This window comes from Nipponia nippon, unplaced genomic scaffold (genome assembly GCF_047370975.1).
Source record: "Nipponia nippon isolate SJK-2023a ecotype South Korea unplaced genomic scaffold, ASM4737097v1 scaffold_20, whole genome shotgun sequence".
Lineage (NCBI taxonomy): Eukaryota > Metazoa > Chordata > Aves > Pelecaniformes > Threskiornithidae > Nipponia > Nipponia nippon.
In genome coordinates, this window is record NW_028262337.1 from 4,732,773 (window position 1) to 4,757,766 (window position 24,994).

General features: G+C 37.6%; 1 protein-coding gene across 8 annotated transcripts in view; it reads right to left on the reverse strand.

Moving 5' to 3' along the window:
- The window catches only part of ARL15 (ARF like GTPase 15), a 228,881-nt gene that overhangs the window by 140,868 nt on the left and 63,019 nt on the right, over positions 1-24,994 (reverse strand). For all 8 annotated transcript variants that reach the window (XM_087759859.1, XM_087759853.1, XM_087759855.1 and 5 more), the window contains 2 exons: positions 9,950-10,094; positions 7,831-7,890 (listed from right to left, as the gene is read on the reverse strand). In XM_087759859.1, the coding sequence (XP_087615985.1) occupies positions 7,831-7,890; positions 9,950-10,094 (205 nt within the window). The remainder of the gene's footprint in view (positions 1-7,830; positions 7,891-9,949; positions 10,095-24,994) is intronic.

Below are 24,994 nucleotides of genomic sequence, written 5' to 3' on the forward strand. Positions count from 1 at the left end.
CACAGGCAAGAGCCACAACTCATGCCTAAGCATCTGATTTGTTTCCCTCAGCAATGAACCCACAGGAGTTCTGTGGGTTCTGTGAGTCCTGTGATGTGACTAAAACATCTCATCTACAAATAAATTGAGAGGGGAAAAAAAAACCCCGCACTACGACACAAACACACTACTTATTAGAAAAGATAGTATTCAGTCAAACATAGGCTTGAATTACTTTATAAAAGGAAAAAAAACTTCCTCTCTTTACAGAGAAATAACAGGGTGCTGTAATTAAAAACCCCAGTCATTCAGCATTACTACAGGGCAGGTTTATTCAACTAACTGTTCACAATTTCAGATAGTTTTCATTTATAATATTTTAAATATCAAATAAATTATTTTTGATTATCAGCCAAGGGTGTAGTGTGTCCATATTAATACCGTTTGTAATTTGTATCAGTGCCAATAGTACCCTCCCAAATGGCCCTTGGAAGCTGGGGGGAAGAGTTTGAGAGTTATGTGCAGTTTAAGACACATCCAAAACAGGCTGCACATTTATGCATTCCTGTAAATATTACACAAAATGCAGAACTGTAAATATTTCTTTCAACTATGAATACTTCTGTTTACATCTTCATTCACAGCAGTTTGAGGCTACCTTCAATTCCCTCTGTTTCAGTACTTTCAGGAGAACAGACCACAGCATTACAGAAAAAAAACACTGAAAGCGATTTAAAAGTGTCAAATTTGTTACTTGTCAAACTTGCAGCAAGTCTCCATCGACAGCACAATGAACGTCACACAGCCCTTGCTTCAAGATAGTCTAGCCTGCACATGAAAGCTCTTGTTCACCTCAAAATACATCACAGCTCTGCAGAAGTTATAGTCCCAAATCCAGGGGAGAACTTTTTTTCCTTCCCACCAAAAACAGTTAACCTCGGGCCATGAAAGAATGCAGGCTGCAACCAGTTTTTCTACCACTTCAAATATAACATCCACTCACCCGGAATAAAGACATCTACCTATTTTGAAGGTTTTATAGTTGATTAAAAAATTATATAGATAATTCCTCTACTAATATTAAACAGACCATTTCTAATTAGCAAAAAGGTGAAAAGATGCCAAGGAATATGTCAACTGTGCCACAAAATCTTTTTACATGAAAGACTGGCCCATGGGTGGGGGAGTAAGAGGGAAGGGAAGGGGAAGAGGAAAAGAAATCTCTTGTCTGTTCTGGCAAAATCTTTACATACACCCTACCCTCCCACCCCAAGAAAACCTTATGAAAATAATTTTGAAATAACTGTTTCTAAATCTACATAGGGTTTATAACTTCACTTCCCATCTTTTCCTCACAAGAAAAACTGACATGTTTTCTTAGGTAATCAGGAATATGCCGAAATCTTAGCAATCTTAACACATATTTAAGACATGTGGCTGCTCCTTATCTATCTTGGGCATACTCTCTTTTTAGGTCTCCCAGTACTCCCCTTGAAGAATTACAGCATACAGATTTTGTTGTTGTTGTTGTTTTTTTTTAACACTAGCTATTTTTCAACTTGTTAGCTCCTTTTTATTATAAATAAAGTTATAAATCCTTTCTAGGATACCTGTTTTGTATGTACATGCAATTTGTCCGCACTGACAGACACATCCACACACAGATGATACTGAAGTTTGCTGCGGGTATAATGTCAGTCCCCATTCGATGGCTGTTTTGTATTGCTACTGCTTATCGGTAAGCAGCGATACAGGTGCTAAACCGAAACCTTCCCCAAGGTTCAAAAGTCCTAGGACTTTTGCTTCCTAGCGTTTAAGACCAAGTGATCACAGCCTCCTTTCTCTAGCCTTTCAGGCAGTGCACTCCTGCAATCATAGGCAAAGCATGGCGGCAGGAAATTTGCAGGTTTTGTTCCTGAACGAGGAACATTTTGAGATTGCTAGATCAGCTATATTCACTGCAGCAATTCAACAACAATCTGATCAAACAATATAAAAGAAAAAACCCAAAAAATGTTGAGGAATAAATTTTCTGCCTTTATATTCAATACATACAAAAATCAGGAATACACTAACTTTATTGTGCTAATTTTTATTTTTCTTATCAAACTGAAGTTTATGGAAACCATCTCTGTCATCTCTTGTCTGCCTTCTAGTCTTCCCCAGTGAGATTAATCTGGAAGTTATGCCTTCAGCATTTTCCCTATTAGCTAATTTAGGTGCCATCTCCAACTTTGAATCTCCATCTACTCTGATATTTAGAACTATTAGAACAACATTCATGTTGCAAGCACTTCGAATTTTTAAAACCACCATATTTACACTTGCCTGCAGAAAGTCAGTTTGATCTACTTAGGCGCGTTTATTTTACTACCATCTTAAAATAAAACACGCAATTGGCAACCAAAGTCTCCTGTTCTAGTCAGGCACATAAAGTTCATTTTAAAAGTTCATTAAAAAAAAATCTTACAGATTATTTCAAAAGAAAGATAAGAAAATACGTGCGCTGCAATATGCTCTAACATTTATTTAAGCCTGAAGTCTGAAGCTTTAATAGTTTGCAGCTGGTGGCACACCACTAAACTGGACTTCATGTATGACATTCTCAAAATCACGCCTGATTCTTCTTTTTTTTAAAGTTGTTTTTTTTTTTAAATCTTTTTTTAAAGGCACAAACGAACAGTAAGTCCTCTGGGACTACCAAAGAATGCTTGGCAACAGGAAAATCATCTGCCAGTTTCCTCTTTACCCATTACTGCATCTCTGCCCTCCCTCCACCTCTGCTGCAGGGCTCAGTAACAGCCAGGATCTCAGAACCAGCAGCACAGCTCCCCAGGATGACGACTGCTGCCAGCACCCAGCAAGGCACAGATTACCCTCCTCTGAGCTGCAGTCACACCTGTGGTAACAGTGCAGGTAATCTCAAAATGCATCTTTCTCTATGGCACTTCAGACTAGTAGGCATATATAGAAAGCAGCAAGTCTACCACAGCTGCGTATTTCTGTCTGTCTAGGCCTTCTGCTGACTGGCTCACAAAAGTTTGAATCTGTTTTAACCTTTGAACGCATCAAGGCCTTTCCTGTCTAGAATCAAAAATAAAAACTTTTTTTTTTTTGTTTGGGGAGGAGTTCATAAAATGTAGGTATCATTTCTGTTGCTAAATTAGGCTGCTATACTCTACCCTTTGACTCAGCCTGAAGAAAATGGAGTTGCAAGTCCAACCGGAGACAGAGGCTTTATAGCAAACCAAAGGTTCTACTTTTCTCTCCACGAAACATCCCATCAACAAAAACAACCAGCCCCCTACCCCATAAAAAATGTAACTAGGAAATTTTGTGTTTTGCTTATCATATTGTACATAGCTTTCATAGGCATTGCTTGCATTGCTCCTACTTGTTTTGAATAAGATAGGCAGTGGGTTGTCTATTCACACTGTAAAAAGCTAATTGTAGAAGAAGAACAATATTTCCAAAGAACAATGGAAAGATTGTTAATGCTGAATCCTTATCAGAGCTTCCTGAGGACTCATGTTAATGAGATCCGTAAGCAGGTGTAAATGATCTGTCTTATCTATGAAATGACGAAACTATGTGACAAAGCCTGGGCTTAGGCACCATTTGAACAGCAGGCTGAGTATGATTGATAGCAAACAGATCTAACTTTAATGCTTTCGGAAGCTGAATGTCTCTGTGCGACTCACAGCTTGCACAGCTCATCAGGGTCATCTAAAAATTTCATCTGCTAAGACGTTCTGTAAACTGTTAGACGCAGCTATGTCGCAGATGGCACTGCATGCACTGCACAACCAGATTTTTTAGAGGTGTCAACTGCCTTTTAGTCAAATACAATACGGAGATTTTATTGCTTTTTGTTAGTTCATCCCTGTGAAGATGACTTAGGCTGGCATTTACTTGTGGGATTGGTTTTTTTGATGACTAATTAGATGAAATTTTAGCTGCTCTGCCAGGCTACGTTGCTAGAAGGGTGTTCAGTACTCCCCTCTACCTCCACAGAGCAAAGGAGGAGAGGGGTTTCCCATAACTATTGAAATTTTAAGTTCTAATTAACAGCTCAACATTATTTCCTCCCTCATTTTTTTGCAAGGCAGATACTACCTGACAACTGCTGGTTCATATTTTCCATTCAGCTTGGACTGAATGACAGTGTGACTCGCCCTCCTACTCTCTCTTCTTCTGCTCTTTACTTCCAAATTAAGGCAAAATACACAAGCTTTGTTTAACCAATCCTATTTGAAGTTATTTGTTCTCAAGCTCTCACCTAGACAATTAATATAGCTGGCCGAAGAGCGTGAATTTATGACTTTGGTCATAAAGCTTAGGAAGGAAGAGCAGTGGGGAGGACAGCTCTCTCATCTCTCTTTTCCTGGGCATGCTGAACCAACCGGAGACTCAAACGTCCCTGGTATTAAGCACTCCACTCTTGCTAAGCACTTAACACACTTTGTCTTAAAGGAAGTTTCAAAGATGACTACACAACATGTTCATTCTCTACACTTGTGAAAAAGGCCTTTGGGTAGATTACAAAAACGTAACACAAACATATGACAATATATTTTAGTACATAAGTCAGAGAATTTTACCAAACTCTATAACATATCGTTAGTATTTCTAAACGTGGTAAGAAGAAAAAGAGCTGTTCACATCCCGAATAATTCTTTTAAATTTGACCAGGCTCTGTATTTGGCATCTCACCAGTAGTTTCTAAGCCAGCATATACAAGATGGCAAATTAAATTATAAAATAGACTTATTCTAAAAAAACAACTGTAAATTATCAGTTAACCTCCAGAATGGACCTATAATCTTGATTTAGGCCTGAATAAGTATCTATATCGCAACAGACACCACGACTTCGCATTCTGTTTTGACAGCATTACACCAGCAAATGACTGAATAAGCACACTGAATAAATGGTGGTTTCAGGCACTGTGTCTCCAGGCTGGAATTTGTTAGAACCAAAGAAAAAGCTTCCTATTGCCTTTACACTTTCATTATCTGTCTTGAGAACAAACCTCAGCATTCAGCATCCCAAACTTCTTTCAGCAAAACACTGTTAGAACCTTCTGAACAACAAATGTTATCATCTGCCTCATTTTTCCAGTCTTTCCCCACTCTCCTGTATGTTCATCATACACAATTTCATCATTAGTTCCCACTGGAGATTGCTGCACTGGAGATCGATACTTTTCAAGCAATTCAACCAAGCCTATGTTTGATTTGAAAACTATATATATTCTTACCTATTCAGGATCAAGTTCAATGTTTTTAAAGAAAATATTTAACATTTATGAAATTGGATAAAACCCTTGTTTTCTGGTAGGAAGGCAGCCTGGCTTAGGAAACAAACACAATTAAAAAAAAAACAAACCAGAAATAGCATTTTTTTTAATATTCTAGTGTAATGTACTTCAAAGAAAAATTTCTGCAAAAAGAGCACAGCAAACTTTGCTCCATGTCCCTATTTCTAAAGGCTGATGAATAGATAGTCAGACCAGGAAGGGACAAAAGAAGAGCGACTGTCTTCTATACACTTTGCTTGAAAATTTACCATCCCTACAGACATTAAGAAACAAAACCTTGCTTCATTAGCAGCTCCAGAAGGCAACCAGCACAGTAAAAACCAGCACCATCTTCGACCTCGAGGAAGGACACAGGGTATTACACAGTCAGCATCTGTTTCACATAACTGCTTGGCTGCTGAATATAAAAACCTTAGACAGTATGACTTCTGCTGAAAGTTTTTTAAATATCGGCTGTTAATAAGTTGCTGTATGAAGACATAGGAAGCTTTCAGTTACCTAAACCTAAAAGACAATTTTAAAAGAGAGTATCAAAAATTAAAACTTTATAGAACTTCACCCTTTGAATAACATGCAACAACGGACAGTGATCATTAAAAACAGATACCTCTCTACCTTCCTCCGAAGTCTCCAAGATCAAACATCTGGAGAAGACCTCCATACTACAGTAAAGAGAACTTAGATAACAATACCATAACAACTGAAGGCAAAAACCAGGAATAAGAACAAAAACATAGGCTTCTCTTCAACACCAGAAGCAGAAATTCCAAAATAAAATTTAGCAGTGATTAAATACATAAGATGTTTTTCTTTATTTTCATACAGCAGCAAGAGAGAAACCATGCATACTCCAGAAAGCTCAGGCTTTACCTTCATCAAATAGATACATCTCTCAACTAGAAGATTAAATGCTGACCACCAACTTTTGAAAGAAGAACAAACTTTTGGAAGCTTGCCTTAGCTCCCTTACCTAGGCCATCAAAAGCTACCAGAATTAGCATTTTTCTCCAATATCTCACAGAAAAAACAGATGATACCATTTCTAAGCACAGACATGTAAACACCCATAGTTAAAGGGAAAAGAAATAAAAAGGTGGAGTAAAAAAATTCTGACAATCCTTCTGTCTTTGGGAAGAGATAAATGGGTGAAAAAACCAAATCAAATATTCTGGATTACTTCAGGACATCCTGTCACGAGACATCAAAGCACTCCACTGAGATAAGGTTTCTCATAACACACATACGTGCATAAAATAAAAGTTGTATGATCCAAAAATATTAAGGAAGAGACTTTAATGAGGATCTGCTATAGAATACTCAGATTCAATTCCTGATGCAAAAACTACACTTACCTATATGCATTATATATTTCATAAAGATTAGGCAGCAGAATGTATAAACTGGGCTGCAAATGATTCACCCTATTTCAATAAAAATCCAAAAAGTGACCTAACTGCACATTATGCAGATAAGACGCTCAAGCAGAGCCAACACTATCCCTGTGGAGCGGTCCCTTCATCAAAGAAAACTTCTGCTTCTTTTACAGGATACATGCTCAAACAAGAAAATGTACGTTTAAATCCATGGACCAATGTTAGTAAAGAGGAAATGATATCCTTTTAATATATGCTTATCTCAAAACCTTCTTGAAACAGTTTCAGATAAGACAACCATCATGAAACTTGATTTGTTCTCACAAAACTTTCTTCAATAACCAAGTTAACTTCTACCCCAGAGCATTTAAGAGAGGTTTCAGACTTGCTGAAAATCTAATAAACGTCCTCAAGATTCATTCTACTATATTTACACAGATAATAAAGAAGATCTACAGAAATTCCAGAATAATCTTTTAATTAGAAGAGCATTAGATGAAATTAGACTCCACAAGCACTCTCATTAGGAGAGTGTTTTCTTCCTTTTAACAGAGCTACCTCTTGATCACTTAAGACTCAGGGTCAGAACCAGGCAGCCAAATAGCCTACCTGTATACAGGCAATTAAAAAAACACAACCACAAAACAACCATTCCTCCAAACCCAACAAATCCAACAAGAGAACAAATCTTAAAGAATATAACTCACTGGAAGTTGGCTGCCTTTGCAACGCTTTCAGGGCTGCAGCAAATATACTGGTTTTGCCGAATGTTCACATAGTGACCTGAGCCAGTGCTCATAAGTAAAAGTTTATCTGTACAATGAACACAAGGAACGCACTTCCTTGAGCTGCGCCGTGAGCTGTACTACAATTACAGTCCAGTTTATATTTCTGTATAACTTAACCACTGTAATCCAAGAAATTACATTAAGGAGATATACCACACTTATCTGCCTCCCACTCCTCCTGCTTTTTACTTTTTGTTCTTTGTAGTCAGCATTTGTACAATTTTTCTCAACTTCATCTGCTGTGGTGAAACACAGATTTTAAATTCCAGCCACACTGATTTATCATTTTTAAATTTAAAATAAGTAACAGTTTGGTATGATGAGATTTAGACACTGCATGTTTTTATAATCAAATTAATAAATGCTATACCTCCAAGTTCTTTTACGTTCAAGATGGCATTCTGGAATGGCACCGCTTTTATACTAAAACCTAAGAACAGAAATAAAGAGTATTAGTAAGTTATTTGTTAAAGAGGCCATTTGAAATCAATTGCATACATTCAGAAAAGACAACGTTTTTCATCAAGAACCAGGTTTTGCACATGAAATTCTGTTTCAATGTGTTGTTTTAAAAATATCAGTTATAAGCAGGGTGGAGGAGGAAGAGCAGGGAATAAATCAGTATGAGCAATGAAATTTGCAATGATACTATTAAATAGCTGGTACACATAAAATTCAGCACAAAACTTGCATCCAAGCCATCTACCATTTGGTAAGGAGTTAGTACGGAATATACCTCTATAAAACCATCTTTTAATGCATCTGGAATTAAAGTTTAGATTTCAGACTACCAGTGATATGAAGTGATTCTTCTGCAATTTTTAGGAGATTTGGAAGACAATGTGCAATTCAAATCACTGTTTTCTAACATTTAAACTTCGTAAGTTTCGGTTACACCCAGAGTATTAATCCTGTCTATAAATGTTATTAACAGAAGGATCCTTTTACACACATAAATGGTATGTATTAAAATGGTTACAAGCACACTAGAAGCATCTATGAATCCTCTATTAGCCTGTTACATGCTTAAAACTAAAAAACTTTTTAAAGCTGTGATGTTTTCCCTTAATTGAAAATTCAGACAGCCAAGAGAAAGGGAATGTGAAAGGCTCCCAGCAATCAGTTATTATATTATAGACTAAATTCTGCATGTTTAGTGCATACATACATATAAATGCATATAATACTTTATATAGGAAAAATTATGTCTGCTCTTTCAACATAAAATGTCCAGATAGGCATTAAATTTATTTCCATCTATCACAAGTAGTTTCAACATGATTATATACCTGTGAACTGAGTAAAGAAGTTTTGAAAAAATGTGTTTCACTCCAAGTTTATTAGCTATCGTTTAATAGAAACAAGCTATTTTTTCTCCCAGAAAAAAACAGTATTTCCTTGTACCCGTTTTACTTTGTTTACTTACAGTTGTATTAAATAACCTTATGTTCTTGTAATTTAATCAAAGATACACTGAAAACCTAAGGGTTGCTAAGGGACAATCATAAAATTCAGGCCCATGAACCACAGCTATAATATAAAGCCATATAACTATAAATACAAGTTACTTGCACAACACTCACTATCTGTTCCCTCAGCAAATCAACCTTAGCAGATCGCTGCAGCCACAGAACCAGATTTCTTCCATCTCTATGACCTAATCTGTCCTCTTCCTGAACTCTGTAGCCAGGTACTCCTTTTTCTCACTCCACATGCTTGTTTCTGTTTTTTCTGGTGCTGTTTTGTTTTTTGGGTTTTTTTTTAATCAAAATACTCTTTTCAGTATTAGGCATTCTAGTTCATCTATATCAGCATGCATATTCAATTTTTTTGGACTTAAGATACCTTTTAGCTGTGGTTGTTTTGTCTGTTTTTATGTATCTTCTCAATGCTACTGAAACTTTTTGTAAATTAATTCTCTGATCTCAATCTCTCCTTACTACATAAACAAGTCTCTTTGCTGATCTAAAAAGAAAGGATTATCATCAGAAATAAACATGTGCACTACATTTATTCTTTTGGTTGCTAGCACATACCACAAAGCAGTATTGACCAAGTATGAGAAGAAATAAATCCCAACTTAAGTTTCAGAGCACCATTATCCCATTCTATTTTATAGCACATTCTCCTCTTTTCTGTCCATATAACAAGACTGCTTAAAAACCAAAGGGAAAAAGAGAAGAAAGAAACCTTTTAATGCGTGTCTACACCACACTGCTACTGTATGTTTCCAATGGTTCTACTTCATTACACCACAATGTATGTTTTGACTTTCAACAAATTCCACGTTGTATGTTTTCATGGATATTCCCCAATGTATGACCAAACACTGAAAGAGTAAGCAAGCAGTGGTAGCTTCAAAGCAATCCATTAGGTACTTGCAAAAGGAAGATAACTAAACTGAAGTTCTCTACCACCTTTGCTATATGTTTCAAAAGTTACCTTTGGGCAACATTACAACACACCATGGAATAAAGGCAGCATCCTACCTGTGGTAGACACTATATTCTCCGGGCTTTCACTGCAAAGCTGTGACAGAAGACTTGTCTTGCCAGAACCAGTGAGGCCTATGCAAACCAAGTCATATTCAGGTCGTGGTGGTGGCGGTCCCTTGCAGCAAAGTGCTCTAAAACACTGCCAGGGCAGGCAAAAAGAAACAAAACAAAACAAAAACAAAAACAAAAGGAGGAAGTTACTTTTTTTTTGCAAATGTTTATTCAACAAGGTTCTAAAAATCAAGTTTATAAACTTCAAGGTATTGGGGAGAAGCAAAATACTACTTCAACCTATTATTTTGAAAAAAACAACAATTAATAGACTGAGACCACCTCAACTACAATCTAGAACAGCTTTATAATAAAACATAAATACACCTGTTAACTTTTCACCTAAACCTTATAAAGCTGGATTGAGGAAAGTGACATCCATTTCCCAAATAGCATGACCAGTGCACATACAGCGAGATAGGCACATACCCTACTCAACTCTGTGGCTGGGTATGCATGAGTTTGCTTCCTGTGCTAATTTCATGCAATACCTGGTGTGAACATCAGAGCAGCTCCTGAGCAGCTGCTGGACAAGCTCTACTTGTCACAGGAAAGAATCAGAGAACTTTGCTCCATTGATGTCCTTCCTGGGCTTACTTTGTCATGTGTTTTACCTTACACTATCAGCTGTTAAAGAGTACAGCTTCTAAAGAAATAAATTTTGTTGGACATAGCTCTAGTCATAAATATGCAGATCTCTCACTTTCCTTGGAGAAGTATAAATTAATCACAATATAAAGAATAAAAATTTCTTACACAAAGTCTACTTTAGAGTTCTGCTCACGTCTCTTAAACAGTATTGCCGAAGTAGGTCAAGCTCATCCAAAATGTCCTTCAACCCCTTGGCAAGGTTCATCAGATCTTTCTTTATATGTAATATGGAAAATTCTTATGTAAAAATCTAAAAACATACTATTCTGGGAAAGCTAGGAAGTTTATATTTAAGGTACGGGGTATAATTACCACCTATGTCCAAGACAGACCTCCACCACTCATATATATATATATATATATATATATATATATATATATATATATATACACACATATATACACCTTTTTCCCCAATATCTGCCACCTTCATATCAGAGGAATACACCTGCTATAACAAGGAAGGGAAAACATGGTTGTGCAATCACTCCTCTCACACATTCTGTCTTTACATAGTCCCAGCTCCTTTTTTCCATCTAAACCACAAGCCAGTCACCGCATCGGGTAAAGAAACCCAGTCTTTACAACCTTAACCTAGTTTGTCTAACCAGCTACCCAGGATCTCTCATTGAGGACTACTGGAAGAGCAGAGAAACTGAACAGACGACAGTAAGGCACTGTTGCAAATAGTGGGGTCTGGCTCTGTGAGCAACTCATCCAAAGAGAATGTGATTAGAAAAAGACAGCTCACTGAAACCAGAACTTTTATTGGATACTTTTCGTATAGACGGTAAGTTATTATACATGCTGCCGAAACAGTCTTCATTGGTTTAAAGAAGCAAAAGATGAGTTCAGGGAAAGTTACAAAATTCCTTCAACACCTTTTAAAAATGTGAAAGGAAATATTTTAGGAGTAAAAACATTTGCAGCAGTAGTTAAGCTGAACAAAGGCAAAAGATTTTAAAAAGAAAAGCTTTGCCTCTATCAAAATTTGACTCAAAAATTCTTTTTTTCAAGAAGGTTTGCCCTTGTATGTGTGTCCATAGCTAAAACAGAGTAAACATGCCTTCTAGCTTTATTCACTGACGTCAGTTTATACTTATCTCACAGATTCTACAAAGCGATGGCAAATATTCTACTCTGGTACTTAAGTGAGAAAGGCCAATTGAGTTCATTGCACAACATAAGCTCCTTCAAACACAGTTTCCACTTAGTGGATATCAGGCTGAAGGCCACATAAAATTCTTCGAAGCTTGCCAGAGCTCCCAAGGCTGTGTCAGGCCCTTTGCAGCCAGTCTTTAAAAAGCATGCACTTTGTCCCCGTCAGCACGGTATCTTTGCAACAACTTCTTGATGCCATATTGAAAAACATAACGGAATAGATGAGCTGATGAAAGTCTGTGCTTCTCTCTGTCCAGACACTGTGCCAGTTCTTATGCAACCAGACACAACTCTTGCAGCCCTGACAACGTTTAATAACCTGCAGTTCTGTCAAAGACAATTATTGCTCTTTGTAGAACACATATGGAGGGTCTGTGGGTGACAGAGGAGCTCTGCAGGCTGGTTTTGTCTAGTTCAGTATCTCCTTAGTGCAGATTCCTTAAGTCTAACTTAGTCTGGACAATCTTTATGTGCTATCAAAAATCCAGGTCAAATTGCATGTCCAAAGCAGCATATGTAGACCCGCCACCCACGCACTCATCCTTCACTAGCAAGCACAGTTAGGTATGAGGGCTCCTGAGATACAGCAGACACAGAACCCCAGGAGACAGGGAAATGGCTCCCTCCAGACCGCTCTCCTATTTTATTTAATTCCCCTATCTTTGTTATGTTCCTGACTTCGTCCTGCAAGGCTAATTTCCTTCAGCAGATATTTTTGTTTGGCTGGAATGAAAACAGACTTTAAATATTCTAGCTTCAAAAAGCTGCTGAAACTTAAGCTGCTGTGTATAGCGCTTACCACCAGCTGACATGAGACATTCTACAGCACATTTTAGGGGACACTTGTAATAACATATTTAAGTTTTATAAAGTTGTTCTGCAACCCTCCTTACTCAAGCTCAATGAACATCTCTTCCATTGGAAATATCACTATACAAACAGTCCGATCAGTGCCTTCCTGTTCTCTCAGCAGCTTAAAGTTACGTGGTCCCTAACAAAGTCAGGGCTATTTAAGCATGCATTATAGAGACTAAACCTGTCACAACTTTGGCAGCTGCACCTAGTAGCTGCACAAGATCTGTGGAGAGACGAAAATTAAGAGGTCATTGACCATGCAAATAACATTACAGCCTATATTCTGCTTTTGATTATGCACAGGAAATGTCCTGAAGTATTTCATAAAGCATGGACTACAGCTACATTATTTAAGATGTTGTCGTGTATTACAGTGCAGCCTGAAATGCACAGAACTGCAAGAAATGTGTATTAGTAACTAAAGAAGCCATTCCTGAAATCCAAAACACAAATATATCAAAAACATTGAGAGAGTTGTTCAATTCACAACTAGCGCTCAGTCCTTTCCAAAACTACCATACTTTCCACTCCATTTGGACAACCCAAAAGGCATAGGAGAAATTTGAATTAACAGCCTGACTGGTCTTGAAACACTTTTCAGAGAGGGACCTGGAAGTCTCTTTCATTGATTCCCAAACCTGATTTGCTCAATGACTGACCATCCAATAAAAGGCTGCCTTTTAGGTGTTATAAAACAAACTCCGAACTCAAGTGAGGCCATTCGCAGGGAGTGCTGGAGAGGACAGAAGGTAAACATTTGACTACTGCAAATATAGGGTCAAGCACAGCTAGCTGGCATAGTCACTGAAATGTTTGGGGTGTGATCATGCATTTCAGCCCCACTACTAGCAAAAACAAAGGGACAACATTTTTTGGAGCCTTTTCATCCTATCAGGGTAAGACCTTACTTACTTTAAAGGGAGATACATGTTAAACAAAGTGTCAGTTTTCGTGATTTTTGAGAACATCACACTCAAAACTCTTTATAGCCATGGGGATGGGGAGAAGAAGCAGACAAAGAGAGGCAGACAGGGAGAGTTGGGAGTTAATTTTTTTTTTTTTTTAAATGAACGAGCAGATTTTAAAATACTGAAAATAAACCAATACAGTATCTTGAAAGAATGTATGCATTTAGCCAGTTTTGGAAAAAGGATGCATTTATCCAGGAAGCTGAGAGTAATTAGGTGCTGCAGTCTGCAGAAAACTGTGCACTATTCAGCACCACTGTTACTTTCATTTTACTTGTATGTGTGCACAAATGATGCATTTCCACATATAATCATAGGCAAGAGCTAAGGGAAGAAGTTAGCTAGTCCTACTCCTGCTTAGGGATTTCTATCCCAACCAGATGATTCCAGTTTTAGGTGGATCAGTATTTGGGCTGACAATCCTGGATAGTGTCCCTTAAAGGCCCTAGGGAGATTTCTTCTGGGAAAAGCATTAAATATTGTGTCTATAGCAGGGGTGGCCAAACACTTCTGATATATGTGCCGCTCGGAGATCACAGACTGAGCTCTGGGCAGCAAACGTCCCCGAATTACTACTCTCTCCAACACATTACACTGCCTCTGGCCATTGAATCTGTCTTTGCCTACTCATTGTACTTCTCGCTTCACTCTCCTTTTTGGGGTGAAATACTCCATTATTTCTGCTTTGTTCTGGACCCATCTCCTGTCTGTTTCCTTTGTTCCCACTATTTAATAGGGGCAAATAGAAGCAAGGGATTTCACGCTTAGTTGATTAAACACACACACTCTCATGCAAAAATACCCCAAGTTAGTGCAACACTAATGCTAACAAACCAAGCATTCAGAGCTCTTGAAATCCAGAATTAAGGCTGAAAGCTCAACCGTAACTCTGCTCCACTCCCCCTCTTGCTTATACTTATGGATATGGTCTCCCCTTACATTTTATTTTTCAATTAAGGTATCTTTGAACAGACTTCTAGTACGCAGCACACACTTATATCCAGAGGACTGGTTAATAATCTTAAGCTGTTGATGAAAATGCAAAGAGATTATTAAAAAAAGTCAAATTTACACACAGCAGGCTCCAAAGCTCTGATGTATGAGATCACACAAGCGCAAAGAAATCTCAAACCTTGAAGAGATAATGTGAAAAGTAGGGGGAAAACCAAGGTAGACAGTTGCAATGCTAAGGATAGGAAACAACTGGGGACAGCAGCAGAATAATTGAATGCAAATAATAAAATATTCAAGGCACCTGAATGAAATTACACACACTTAGGAGAGAGGGGGAAAGGGATATATAAATAAACTAAATTTTAAGTGTATGAATACTCTAATGTTAAATTAGTACAATAGAATCTATGCATTTGACTGTGCGAGCTAAAGCTGCAGACTTTTCAGTCTCCATACTGCTGCACAAATGGTTTTACCACTACAAAAAAAGGGAGGAAGAGGAAAAAAATACCAATTTTAAGACACACAACCAGTGACAGTGCTTTCATGTTTTCAAAACATCAGACTGATAAGGTTCATCTTCATCTACATGACAACAGTAATGATGTCAAAACCTAACAGGCTGCTGTTCGTTTTGTGGCTACCGACAGATGAATGAATATTCATACAGCCACTGCCATCCCGAACTGATGTTCAGCACAGGTAAAAATACTAAAATCATGACCAGTCACCTTCTTTTACAGCCCTCAACCTCATTAAACAGTGACCACTCTACTCAAGCTGCTCCGTCCCAATACAGACTAACGATACAAACTCCAACAGAGTGTCCCCAACTCAAGGCCTGCTAACCTACTGCACCACTCCCCCCACAGGACGAAGTAATCCTCTTGTTTAACCTGGCTGATCTTCATGAGTGGGTGGTCAGCCCACTAGTTGAACCCAAAAGCACTCTTCCTCTACATGCGCCTACACATCTTCAATTTTATATCAGCCTGTGCTGCAGGAAGACAGACAAGTCTGGCATTAAAAACAGGATAATATAAAACAGGACAGAGGAAAACAAATTCTCAATTAAGTGAGGCAGTTTTACAGTGCAAATAGAGTCTTGGTGATGTCCTACCTTATAGAAATGTTATGTGACACTAGAACAGCAACATATTGTTTGCAGCAGCGATCTCAAATTCTCCCTTCAGACCACTAAGAAAAGAAATACATTTGGATTCACTGGTTGAAATTCTTCACCGACCCCTGTCAAAAACTTCTTGGTATTTCAGAGGAGCCACACTTCTGGAGTCTCAAAAGGAGCAATCACACCTCAAATGACTTTCAACATCCCTATGTAGTCACCAGCCGAACAGGACATAAGACACAGGCTGAAGTAGCAAAACCAGACAAAAGACACAGCCCTATTCATTCTTCAACATATTTGACAACTCCGCTACTAGCGGAGAAGGGTTGGAGGAAATAAGGTCAAGAAGAAAGAACTGGCTGACTTCTGACAAGCCAGATATGACACTGCTGTTCAGAGCATATCACTTCAAAAGACTTCACGGTCATGATGCATTCTTCCTTTGAGTGATGATAACACAACCACAGTGAGTTCAGTCTTGTCCAAACTCCAGAACAACTTTCGGATTTCTCAAGAAAATAAAGTCTTCACTATCTCAAGGATAAAATAAAAGCTTCAGCTCAGTTTTTGATGGTCAAGCTGCTGGCTGCCACAGTGCACAAGGATGAAGGACAGTATCTTTGTTTGTGTAGCAGTTGGGCAGAAGGCAGGAGATCATTTGTTTTATCTGATATCAGAGGGACTGCTCTGGAGTGAGGGTGTCACCCAGAAGTTCAGGGCTTTAGGAACCACAAAAATTCAATAAATGCAGTCAAAAATGTAACTTCCCTGGAAGAAGCTATAAGGCAACAGAATTCCTTTCCCTACTCTCAGCCAAAACAAATCACAAAACCTCATGTCCAAAATGGAAAATGAGGCTCTCTGACTTTAGTCTTTTGCATGCTCCCTATAAATGAAAGAAGAGCAAAGCCAAATCATGACTCTCCACTTGCTTGAAGGAAGCATGAAGAAAAACAGTATCAAGTTCTGGATGTACTCAAATACTCAGTGCAGTAGTTTGATTTAAAAGCCGACGTAAAATAAAATAGCACATGGCTATGATAAACCAATGCTGAGTCAGCAAAACAGTTAAACACATGCACAGGTGCTACTCTGAACAGAAGCACTCACTCACTTCACTGCAGTGTCACATCAAGCTCCAAGGGGGTTGTCGGACACTTCTAGGTTTCATCAAGTGTAGAATTATTGCTCAAGTTGTTTCCTCTCTGACAGTCTGCTTTCCATTTGTTTTGCTGCACAAGAGTAACTCATCTCTTTCAACCCATCAGCCCAGTCACATTTAACAGCAAGAGACAAAGACAACAAAAAAGATGAACGAAAGCCTGTGCAGTTTGTTTCACAACCTAACGCAACACAACGGTACTAAAAAAGCCCAAAGAATCATTGAAAATACCAGCAAAAAAGGCAGTAGCAGCACCACTGAAGTGTGCAAAAGTTAAGGATGCGGCACCTCCTGTCACTCCTAATTTCTAGTAAGGATGAAAGATATATATAGGTTTTATTTATTTTTTAATGCCACCCCCACCCCCAAAAAATAGCTTAGAGCTTTCGGGCTTGCTAAAAGCCACTCTTTTACAGTTTCTGAGCCAAATCATAAAAAGCTTTTCCATGATTCATGTGTGTTACAAGGTAGGTTACAGAACACTTCTGTTTTGTTCAGCATAGCATGAATAATTACTTGTGTTCTATAAGCTCACATGGGATCACAAAACCAGAAAGAAGCATATAGACCACTTGGTGTTCTTTGATTTTTCTAATTAAAGCTGACTACATGTCACCTAAATGTAACAGCACACTTTGTTTCTTTCTTCTCCCTGACAACTATTTGGTACACAAGACCCTGGACATCCATATTTGATATGCATGGCACACATAGTATTACTTCTGTAATAATATAAAAAAGAAGATTTATGGAAACAGTACAGTGATATATCCAAATCCCACGCCCAAATGGGTCAAAGAACCTCAAAGAAACAAAATTAAAGAAATACTTCAGGTGCAAACAGAAATCCAGATATACACTAGATGAAGAAGGTGGTAAATGAAGACTTGCATTGTATTCCATACATTAAAAAAGAAGAGAAAAAGAAAAGCTACTGCTGCTGTCTTACTCTGAAATTGCTAGGCAAATTCAAAGTACACCAGGAGAGTATAACCCATCACCAAGTGTGAAGTGAGATTTCTGCAACTTACAATAGGATTTATGTAGCAAAAAGGGTCTAAAAAAATTCAGTTAAGTTAAAATAAACACAAACAAATTTATTTGAAACATAGTTGGAAAAAGCACAAGAAATGGCCAAGTACAACAAAGAAAAGTGTGCCCTCATGCACTGATAGCCAGAAGATCTCAAGGGGGATTCAGGTGATACCAGTTAACACATCACTGAGAAAAGTAGTTCTTCCAGCCACTGTATCAGTAACATTACAGAAACTGTTGACAAACTCCAGAGAATTTTTTCCACCCCACTTCAGCCCACACTTTCAGAGTTGTTGGGCATCATAATCATAACTAAAAGAAAACAGCTCCTGGGCTGCATGCATGTCTCTGAGTATCAAAAAGCAAAGGAACCTAGAGAAACTCCAAGTGTGTTTTGAGGGAAAAAGAAGAAATATCTAATGTTTACTCAAGGCAGTGTTTCCTCTGAGATTAAGCCCCAGGATATGTCTTGTTCTTTCTTATGAAAGATTTCAAAACTAACATTTACCATCAAATCTGAGAGAAGAGAGGAGAAATCTCTAAGGACAACAGACCAGACTGTTTTCTATAAAGCCTGGTCTTACTGAACATGTCCATAGCTGAGGTAGAATAGTAAGTACAAAGAGATTGTGGGTATCAGTCAAAGTAAGCAAATCAGTATAAAAAAACAAAACAGGAGAGAATGACCCATTGACAAAAGGAAAAAAGAGTTATAGAATTATTCTGCAAAATACCATAGAGCAAAATTAAACAAAATTATGAGAGTGTGACGGTACATTAAAAAGGAAAGTACAGTGTCAAATGCCACTTTTAAACCTACCTGTTCAGGGGTCCCAGCTAGTAATTCTCTCTTTGCTGACCCAGTACAAGGAAGCACACTGTAGCAAATTTAGGTATTACCCAACCAAGAAGTTAGCAAACCCATGAATGTTTCATTGCCTTAAAATTATCTGGAGGCAAGGGAAAGAAGATACCAGTAGAGACTGATGCAAAAAAACCCTACTAAAATAGAAACCGTCTACGCAGTTAACATCTAAGCATAAGGGTGAAAAGTATTACCAGTGTACACACAGTCTAACAAGAAGTAATAGGAAGATTTAGATAAAAGAAGGAGGTGGACAGACGAACAAGGATAGCGGAGTTTTGCAGGCAGCGCAAGTCTTCTGGCCAAAAAATTCTTCTGCTTGGAACACTGAAGACGAGACTGCCTTCCAACACTAGGAAATGGAGTAAGAATTACACCAGCGTTGGTGGAGACGCAAATGGGAGATCTAATGGATGTGCTCTATTACAAGTTCATGGTGTTATCAATCTCCACTGTTGATTTTGAAGCATTTTATAGTTTCAGGCTATGGGCATCTCTTATTTATTAGGCTCTCTATGAATGATTTCGCTCTTACGTGCCCTTTTCATTTTACTTTCCCAGTATGCTATATTTACAAAAAATAAGAACCTCTAAGAGGATATCTATTTTGACCAAAAGACCTAGGGAATATGAAATATTTAGTAACATATACAGGAACCTCTCTTCCCCCCTTATATAGCCTAAGAGTTTTACTTGGCTAGCACAGAACATTACTGCTGTGGGAGGAAACAGAAGACCGACTCACACAAAAACATTAATCCAAAATATACAATTAGAGGAAGGCATACAAATCTCAGCTACCATTAAAAATTCTTCACATTTTAATCGGCAAGAGCCTCTTTGAATGTAAAACAGTTTTTGCCTCAATCAAACTCTTAATGAGTTAGGTTTGAGAAACTTCAGCCATTGAAAACATCTCATGCTCCAACACAGGGATTTTGTATTTCTCCTCTCTCCAGTTGCAAGTTTGGCTTTTTTTTTTTCCTGGCTATATATCTACATCTACCACAGAGTTTCTCAGCTGTCACCAGTGTGTTTGCAGATGAAGACTCTATTGGCTATTTTGTTCATCTAGCACTGTAAAATCAGAACTGTCAAATATGTCACTGCTGAGCACGTATGGATCAAGGACTACACAGCCTTTAAACTGTCTAAAAGAGAAACCCAACAGGTGCTCTGCTTCTAGTGCTTGAATGTTTGGGGAACACAACTCAATTTGAGATGGGGATTCTCAGCTGACAAGTAAGGGAATGGATCATACAGAGCAACGGATCAACTACATATATATATATATAAGATGTTTTCATATGCTTGCACGTTAAAAAAAGTAGAGCGAATAAAAACAAACAAACAAAATAAAACACAAAACCCCACACAATAACCACACTAATCTGTTCAAACAAGAAATTTTTAATAAATATTGACCAATACCTATTCATCTACTTGAGTAAGGTGGGGAAAAAAAAGAGAAAAGGTAAAGAATATTTTGTAGAATATTTTGTAGATAAATTCTGGACACACTTAGAGCTTAAGCTGCCTTTGAAAAGACACAGCTGAATTTTAACTTTTTTGGGAGAAAATGGGAGCTGGGAAGAACCAGTTTTATTTTTGTGAAAACACAGATTATTGTGGCCTTACTCACAAAACGGCCTGCCATACAGCTACGCCTACTCACAGATATGTCAGCGTGCCCTCTCTGCAGTGCAGACAGCCCAAACCAACAAGTTTCTCCTGGTGAAACTACAACCACTTTTTATCAATTAAGGGGCATGAAATACTTCAAACCACAGGAAGGAATCACTATGCCAGATTTTTTTTTTTTGTGTGGGACAGATCTGCTTTTAGTCTGAGAGCTGCTGAAAACCTTTTGAGGGGATTCAAATTTTTCTTCTTCGCGTAGGTGCAGCATCCAGGCAGCTCCAGCAAATGCATGCTTTTAAAGAAAGTAAAAGCCCCCATCCTGAAACCTTCCTGTGCCATCCCTTTCCCAGTGCTACTGCTTTCACTGACAGTGTGCTGGGTGTCTGGTTTTTCAGATAATTATTACACAATAGTTCCATAAAAATTCTCTTAAGTTAAAAAAGCAACAGGTTGTTACTTAAGAATATCTCTTATGTTGATGAAATACGATCATAAATCCAAGCAGAAATAAACTCAACATGCTGTTCAGATAACTGAGCACAGCTCTGGGGTGCTCAGTCCCTCACCTGCTTTAAGGCACAGCTGTGAGAGATTTAATACTTGTTCCAAGGAGGCTGCAGACACCTCAGAAAGAACTGACTCACTGTTTCTTACTGGAACAAAAATTTTACCGTTTATTCTAGATCAGCATAAATCTTGCCAAGCTGGGAAACTCCTCCTTTTGCTGGCTAGAGAGAAAATTTCACTGAGGACCAGGGAGAATTGCCATAATGATGAGAGTCTATCGGAGAAACATAAGCAATCTGGAGCTGGTGGCATAATTCAGAGTGAGACAATTAAGAAAAACAAGCTTAAGAAATGGAAGGCACTGTCTTTTAGAGATGAAGATGATTAGTTGTAAAAGCAGAACACGAGCTTTAACTCAACCTTTTTTTTTTTAAGTATTTTTAATTTTTTACATTCACTTCCCTAAGGACTGACAGATTATTAAAGAATTGTAATAGAGAACTGGAAGCTAGGATTTTGTAATATAAAGGTATAATAAGGAAACAACTTCTAGAGTGAAACTTCAGTAACTGCCAATTACCTACCTATCATTAGATCAGTATTTTTGAAGCACAAGGAATGTATAGAGTATGAGAAGAGATGCACACAGTTTTTCTCATGCCACAGAAATTTTTCACTGGAGAGGAAGCATTCACAGCTCACAAGTATTTCTCCAAAGCAATTTATGACAATGAAAAGATACGATAAGACACAGGATACATCATACCATTTTATACAAGGATTAAGGAGTGCAGCACAGTTTGATTATGTTATTGGGTAATAAAATTACGAAGTGTAGGATTTAAGAAGAAACTAATGGCACTAAAACATGTCAAATAAAGATCACAGTAACCGAAAAAGCACCAGAAGTATTTTACTCTCCGAAGTAAAGGATAATACAGACCTCTATATTTGAAGAAATGTGTAAATCATCACTTTTTCTCACCCTTGCAAGAAAATCTTAAGCACATGTTATCGAGTTTATTGCTACAGAAGCATACAATCACAAATTATGCCTTAAAGAGATCAATGCTTAATCAGGAAGAAATGGCAATCTATAAAAGCAGGGTAAGAGAAACATTTGAAGAAAAAGAGTATTTCAGAACAAATGCCTTATCATAAACATTCATGAAATTAAGAAATATTAAACCTTGGTTTCATGGTGGGCTGCACAAGATCCTTATCTCATACCTAGATAGAATCATCATGCACATAGATGAACCTTCACTTCATAAGTGTGCAGATCAGAGACAAGAACAAGGTGCTGCTGTACTACTATCTATCAACATACTACTTCTGCAGAGCAGCAGGAAGCAAAAACTCTGTCCCAAACCCAACAGCCCAACAGAATAAGAGCCGGTAGTGGGGCATCAGTCTACATACAACCTCCTTGGACTTGCACAGGTGATCAGGAAGCACAAGGGACTTCCTGGATAGATACTGAACTAAAGGAATTAAAAAAGAGCAGACCCTCCAAGACTCCGGTCGCTTCCAGTTTTGCAGGTCGAGAGCAGAAAGATTACAATTAGAAGCAGTTACTGCAAAAGAATGTTTTCTATTCATTTTCTTACAAGCAGTTTATAAAGCCTATATAAATGAGGAAAACATGTTGTTTGTAGTTCTCTGGCAAGACACAAAATTTCTGGTGGCCAATGTAAAGAATGAGCCCCTATGTCTCCTGTAACAGAGGAGCTGAAGCACCTGCAAATTGTGTCAGGTCACTGTCCTCTACTGATGAATGCCAAGGAAATCAAACTAAAAAATACAGAGCGACATATAAAAAAAGCATAAGCCTGACCATTCCTCAAGCCTCATCCAGTTAGGGAGAATGCTGAAGCAGAAATTCTCCTGCCACTATTAACTACACTGCTCAAATCTGAAAATTTGTTAACAGCTAATGTTTTCCTATTGAATTTTCCAAGTTCCTTACCACAGGAAACTAAAAAACCTCAGATCTTTTACGCAATTAAGTGCACTCTCTAAACCCAGAGGTATTTTGATGGAAAAGAACAGAATACTCAGGCAGACAGTTCAAGATGAAGCAAAACATAAGAAATTCTAGTGAACACATGCTGTCTCAAGTTCACAAATCTAAATGCATTTTCCTAAGAAACAGTGAAAGGCCTTTGATTATTATGAGGCAAACTGTGATTTCCAAAACTAATGTGTCATTGCCTAATTTTTTAAACGGACAAACTAGCAGACAGCTGGGTTATTTTTTAACTTTATTCTTAGAAACAAGCCAGCAAATCTTATTAAACCTATTTTTAAATGTAGCTAATCTCACAACGTTGAGGATCATGTCAGTCTGACCAGTATAAGTCAGCCAAAGAGCTGAAAAAAAGACCTAAGAATACTAGCAGGAAGGGACAAAATTATGTTGTTATTAACGTATTACTTCTAGTGAAATACCACTGAAGTCCAATGTGATCCAAACCACAGTGCAATGTGTGTAAAGCAGCAAAGACTGTAAGTTCCATACACTAAAGAGAAGTAATAATTATATGGATTTTTTTTATTATTTTGTTCAGATTTGGAATTTAGTTTGGGGACTGATTCAACCTATATGTAGTTCAAAAGAAAACAGTCCTTCAGCATAGAAACATGGTCTAAAAAAAAGACTAGATGCAAATTTCAGTGCTAGTTTTCTTCTTAAAGGCAGCAAAAATATGAGAACATGATTGTGATGTCCATCTAGTACAAGGAAACTAGACTAATTTAAAGTAGTTTATTGTAAGCAGACACAACTGAGTTTGTAAGTCTCATATTTGACTCTTGTCCAGAAACAGGAATCAAAATGAACTATTAAGCTGTAGTCTAAATGTTTGAAGATTTTTCAGCTGGGGACATTATACAGCCTTAAATGGTAAAAACGGTTAAGGCCTATCCCAATAAAAATCCTAAGAAAAATAATCTTTTACAAATAAGATGAAGTTCCAACAGACCATAAATTGACTTGGAAATGTTCACATTAGAAAAATCACATTGACAGCAATAAGCACAGTGTTGAATAGTATGAAACCAGGTAAATATTTTTGCACTAAGTGTACATATGAAGTTCATTGTAAAAACATTAAAACCAACTTGGACTTCCAGGCACACTGAAGTATTTTAATGACAAATGTATCATGATTCTCCTTCCTGCTGTCTACTGCTTTTTTCTTCTGCTAAGCCTTACATTCCAGCCTAACAGCGACATATTTTCTACTCCAATCAACCATACTATTCAGTGGTATTTCCTAGAAAAATTTTTCTTGTGTGTCAGATAAACACAGAAGAAAATCCTTCAGGGACAGCTTGATATACCACAGATTCCAGTTGAAATAATACTGAAAGAAGAATTTAAGAAATTCCTTAGTGAACCTACCAGCATAGAAAATTGGGTAAAAGTATAGACATTTTAGCAAAATTTAACTGTATCAGGTTTGTGTCTTGGACTTCACTCCATAATTTTAAAGCTATGTGGACTCAAAAGGATCAGAAAAGTCATGATGCATGAAAGATTGATTGCAGTAAAAATAAACTGAAAAGGTCTACACAAGCAGCATTATGGTATTGCACTATTACATGATCATGCATGTTTCATTGGGAAAACAAAAGCAGCTCATATGTGGAATTTTAGAAGAGTGAAGTCCTCTTCATAATTTTCTGGTTAAAAATAATTTGGTGGTACCTGACTAGACAAAAACAGCGACAAAAAAAGTTACCTTGCAGGTGCCACACAGAATCTCATTGAGGGAAAACAAAAACATATTCTTTCCTTCAGGAATTGCTTAACTTCCATCAACAATTAAACACTCCATTAAATCAAACTGTACGTAACAAAGAACTGTGTGAATCTGCAGTGCAACTCATCTATCAGTGTTCTCCTACGATTCTGTGCTGCCCACATTTTCAGGAATTAGACCTGCAAGTTTCCCCATTTTTACACATGTTCAAAGAATTTAACATTATTAGACTGTCATAAATGACTTAAGATTTTTGGCAGGCCATCTGCTCTAATAGCTTTGAATTTCCCTTA